General features: G+C 44.7%; 1 protein-coding gene across 2 annotated transcripts in view; it reads right to left on the reverse strand.

The window, feature by feature from the left end:
* Positions 1 to 5,356, reverse strand: part of csrnp1b (cysteine-serine-rich nuclear protein 1b) — a 13,003-nt gene that overhangs the window by 5,622 nt on the left and 2,025 nt on the right. The window contains exons 1-2 of one of the 2 annotated variants that reach the window (XM_032503773.1): positions 2,678 to 2,815; positions 438 to 630 (exon numbers count right to left, since the gene is read on the reverse strand). In XM_032503773.1, the coding sequence (XP_032359664.1) occupies positions 438 to 612 (175 nt within the window). In that variant the 5' untranslated portion in view covers positions 613 to 630; positions 2,678 to 2,815. Of the gene's footprint in view, positions 1 to 437; positions 631 to 2,677; positions 2,816 to 5,356 lie in introns of those variants that run through there. The other variant, XM_032503772.1, reaches the window with a different exon arrangement.

Genomic DNA, 5,356 nt, shown 5'->3' on the forward strand with positions numbered 1-5,356 from the left:
CAATATTATAAATAGTGTAGAAATACAAGAAATAAAGAAATATAAGGAATTGGATACGGTCCAGATAGAAACACTGCGAAGCCTCTTGATCCATATCTCTCAAGAAAAAAGGTGAAGGTCTGTCTGTCTGTCTGCAAGGCTCTGGGTAGACGGTGCAGACCGAGCCAAGGTGAGCAGCCACTTCATAATGCGATAAGCCATTTTGCAGCTTTAGGGTATAAAATCAAAAGGGGCATTCATTGCAAAAAATCTGAAATTCTGTGAAATGTTTCATGAGCTGCCAGCTGCCTAAATTCCTTAACTCTATGGTAACCCGTTTTTATGAGTTTGTTATCAGAGTCTCCGCGGAGCAGTAAGGACAAGGCGAGAGAATGCATTTTAAAGCATGTGCCATCAGCTTTTTATATGATTTATTGTTGCTGAAATAGGACACTCACTGTTGAAGTGTGTTGCTGGGGAGCTGGGGTTGCTGGGAGTGGAATCCAGGGTGTCCGAGTAGCAGCTCTCCCCCTCCGAGTCCCAGCCTGAGCAGGCAGAGGAGAGGGAGGAGAGTGAGGAGTAGCATGGATCCTCATCCACCTCCTCAAACTTCCTCTTGAGAAGCCCACTCATGGCGTTAGTTCGAACAATCTGCAAATAAGAACAGAGGTTGTGGTTATTAGGGAATTAGTTAAACTTATTTTAAACAGCTTTGAAGTTTTGTCTTATGAATGTACAGCAGTATAACACAGCCAGAACCAATTACTTAACATGATCTATATGTTACACACACACACACACACACACACACACACACACACACACACACACACACACAACACACACACACACACACACACACACACACACACACACACACACACACACACACACACACACACACACACACACACACACACACACACACACACACACACACACACACACACACACACACCACACACACACACACACACACCACACACACACACACACACACACACACACACACAACAGACCACCACACACACACACACACACACACACACACACACACACACACACACACCTTTTACAGCGTTATTGGGACTAGCGAGTCTTGTGCTCGGCCATGTGAGACTGTATGCATCCAAATCTCAAGCTGCACTCAGTTGAGAGTAGAAGATAGTCATGGCAGAGGAAGCACTCAATTAGGCCTATTCACATGTGTCAAAAATGACTGGACCCCTCACCCTCTTCCAACTCTCATCAGCTCAGCAAACACATTGATTAGAAGGAAGGACTGAGCACAGGGGTGACCAAATCACTCAGTCATAAACATTTAATTAAAAATCATTCCCTTAAGGCAGCACTATTAAATAAGCGGGTCAATATTGGGGCAATTTTCCACTTGTCCTGTTTAATGTGTTTGCATATCCCTAATAGTAAATATGTACAGCTATGCACAGTCAAGATGTTTGTTTTCTTGCGTGTATTCTTTCAGAACTCTCGTGAGAGGGGCTGCTGGCTCAGCGATAAAGAGAATCAATCCTTTGAGAGAGACAGGCAGGCAGACAGACAGACACGAGACAAGGAGCAAAAAAAGATGATCATGAGGGGAGAGAATGCCATTAACCCTATATTCTTCTAAAATATGCCCAATATCTCTGAAACCTCTTCAATGTATAGGCTTGGTTGATATCTTTAAATCTTAGTTTAGTCAATGAATAATAGCCTACTCTCGTTGCTTAACCAAATCAACCTCAGCATGTTGCAGGATAAAAAGAACAAACCCCAGACATAAAAAATGAATATGTTGGATGAGAAGGAAGGAAGGTTTACTGCTGGTGTGTTTTTGTGGTTACGTTACGGTTTAATGCGTCACGTAGCTCAGGAAAACAACACACAGACTTCTTCACAACTTCTGGGAAGCGCGAGGCAAGACAAGATATATCTACACAAGACAGGTCATCATCGCAGTCCAGGGGCCGAGCTCCTGCTAACTTAAACATGGAGGGACGAAGGGTTGGAGGAGAGGAAGGAAGTGAGGGGAAAGGGAAAACATGGCTGGGCTCAAGTCCAGCACAGGCACTCCTTCCATGATGTGGACTGGGAAAGGAGGCTTTTACTTTACCCATAAAGACATCATTTTTATTATCAAACTGTTTACTGTCTTTGGAATCACAGCCAAATCATTTACAGCTGCTGCAGCTGAAGCATGTAAGGGATGCACTTTAATTTAGTTTTTTGTATTTTTGGTATTAATCTTTATAAGAAAGTATTTTTTTTTTTTTCGCTTAATTTTTTTTTTGGAAGAACTGCAGATTAGATTAAAGTTAGTTTAATTTCTATAGCAAATATGTAAATTATTAGACCAAACATGGCTAGACACACCAAAACGTCCTGCCAACAGGCTAATTTGTTTTGTCTACTCCTTAGAGGACGGCTCAATGTGTTAAAGACATGATACGTCATGCCCAGAGATCCTCCAATGGCATTAAAGGAACTTTAACCTCATGTGTAGCCTAGGCTGCATGCCTGGTTTGTCTTATCGGGGTGTTATGCAAGCATCAGCAATCGCAGAACAGGAGAAAAAATGCCTAAGCAGGTAAGAATAAAGGTCATTTTCAGCATGCAACAGGGAGCAATTATGTAAAACCATTCCTGTCTTTTGACAAGGATAAAAGAGAAATCTGAGTCAAGGGCAAAAGGCTGACACCTTTGTATAGTGGGGGCAGCTTTGCAGTTGGGGGGGGTGGGTTTGTTATTGCTGCAGTCAGATATCGTTGTCCCCAGTGCACATATGATGAATGAATCACCTTGCAACGGGTCAAGCTGGCGCATACCGTCCCCGCAACAAACAAAAAAAGGCATCCTTTACATTGTGACCACCTCAGCAATTTTACACATTACCAAACCAATGAGAAAGGCAGTCGCTCATTTCCCATCCATCAACTCTCTCGAGCAGGCTATAATCTCCAAATGCCTTTTACAGATACTAATATTATCACATCATGGGATTTGCCTTGAAACAATTTAGAAACATCTGGGTGCAGCATCTGTTGCTTACGTATTCACTGATCAGGCAACAAGTGTGTTCTGAACGCCACACCACAGCATACATATAAAAGAGGAGTACACATGGGTTCACCTTACATTTTTGACATCACTCCCCCCAATTCCCTGTTAAAAAAAAAAACATGTAAACAACGCTGCGAGGCATCCTCAAGGGAGTGCATAGCGCCAGCTAAGCAAAGTCTTTTTAATTAAAAGCTGCAGTGAGGCAGAATGGGAGAAGAGGGAGAGAGGTGGGGGGGGGGGTTGTCAGAACTGGGTCATTGTCTCTTGACTGCAGTCTACCTGACACATTGATTTGTTAATCCTGTTTAACGGGCAGAAACAATGGAGAGAGGTTAATCCTGGCAAGGGGACGGCTTGTAGTCAATCTGGAGCTTCTCAGCCTGCTCAGCCACTGCCTGCACCCACAGAACAAGGCCAACAGAGCAGGGAGAGCTGGAACAAGGGAATGGGTGAAAAAAAAAGAGACAACAATCATGCAATGACTCATTTGCAAAAGGGTGGAGGGAAGGGAGGAAAAAAAGAACAAAGATGAAAGAGAAGAATTCAGAGCCAGCTCCTCAAGTAAGCCGTGCCTGTGAATGTCTGCTCTAAACGGAGAATGGATGGGATCGGACAGCCGAGCCAGAGAAGGAGCACAGCATGTTTTCAATGGCGCACTAAATTATGCATCACTGTCATTCCATCAACCACACACAGGCAGGCAGATAAAGGACGCATCCGCTGAGGTGCTCCCCAGCCAGTTGTCACAGAGTTGGGAAGATAGATCTCTGGTGAGGAGATTTGTCACCAGAAGCACTACACAGCTCAAGTCAGACGCATAACTATGTCATTCGAATGAGATTATCTCGATACATGCAGCTACAGGCTGTTAATATGAATCTCAATTCATTACTATTTTATCTACAGATAGCGCATCAACTTCTTAAGGAATCTTAAATTATTCCAAAAACTGAGAATGTTAAAAATGTTAAAAAGTAGAAGTTGAATCAATCACTCATTAAAAACATTCAACAGCACATTAGCTAATAGCATTGCTCTACTTCTTCACTTTAAGTAATACTTTTTTTTAAGTGAAATTTGTATGTTGAGGGAAATCTTAAAAGCCTAAAAGGGAAAAAAGGCTGCATGCATCCCTGCATGTGTGAAGACATATCCCAGTAGCCTGTTTAAACTGACCCTGTCAGCCCTACAGCCCAACAGGACAAGTCACAGTTGACTTTGCCCCCTTGCACTGCCTGTCCAGCCCCTGTGCAGCTGATAACGGTGTGGGTGGGAGCGACAAGTCACACTAAACTTAGCCAGCCAAGAGCATTTACATGGCACACTGACAACCCTATGCAGTGCCTGAATGACTGACTGAGTTGAGTGCTCATAAAATGTGATAATGATGAACCTGGGAGTCTTCCTGTGTGTGTAGGCGCGTGTCTGGGCAGGCCGCCCCCTCCAGGCTTCATGGTATTGCACCTCTCACTTCCAGCTCTGTCACTGAGGAGACAGGGGGTAATTGATCAGAGCCATCAAGGTGCCCGTGGGCTGGATTCCAGCATCTTCACAGCTGGGGGAAACACTGGCTTGTTTCTTAAACTCAGCTGTTACTCAGAAGCGCTCCACCTGCTGGAACAAAGCAGGGAGAGCTCCTGTTTTCTACTCTATGAGTCTGTTGTTCTCCCTGAAGCCCAAAACTCGCTCTGACTGTGCCACAGAAACATTCTGTTCCTCTGCCCCGACCCATGCACAGTCCAATTCCAAAAAGGAGAGGTAGTGGGAAAAAGGAGGGAGGATTGTACAAAACAAATAAATAATGTCATGTCTCCCTGCCACAGGAATTCCTTTCTGGCAACGCCACTCTTGCTGTATAGTGGGAGAAGAACACAGGCTCTATCTAAGCCAGATGTGTTTTCTACTGCTAACCACTGGAAGGTCCAACTCCCATAAGGCAGCTGAGCAAGCTACCTCTACTGGCCACACCTGACAGAGTTATTTGCTTGCACGTGGACCTCACATGCCCTCAGCTGCCAATAAACTGCTATGCAGGCCGAACTTTAATAGCCAGGTGATGCCTGCAGGAGTCAGACTGTCCAAATGTAAACCGTAGAGAGGGCTGATTTTAAGTACACACTTATTCCTGGGGAGAGTCTCACTATGCACAAAGACATATAAAAGCAAAGAATATGGTTGGGGTGTGTGTGTGTGTAGGGAGGTGGTCGTGGGTTCAGGGGTCATGCTCCAGTCGGGGACACTTAGTATGGAATGCTGGGAGAGGACAAAGCAGATGGGAACTTTCCACTGCAAACTTGCCCCCCCCCCCCCCCCCCCC

The sequence above is a fragment of the Etheostoma spectabile genome, chromosome 22, assembly GCF_008692095.1.
Source record: "Etheostoma spectabile isolate EspeVRDwgs_2016 chromosome 22, UIUC_Espe_1.0, whole genome shotgun sequence".
In the NCBI taxonomy this organism is placed as follows: Eukaryota; Metazoa; Chordata; class Actinopteri; order Perciformes; family Percidae; genus Etheostoma; species Etheostoma spectabile.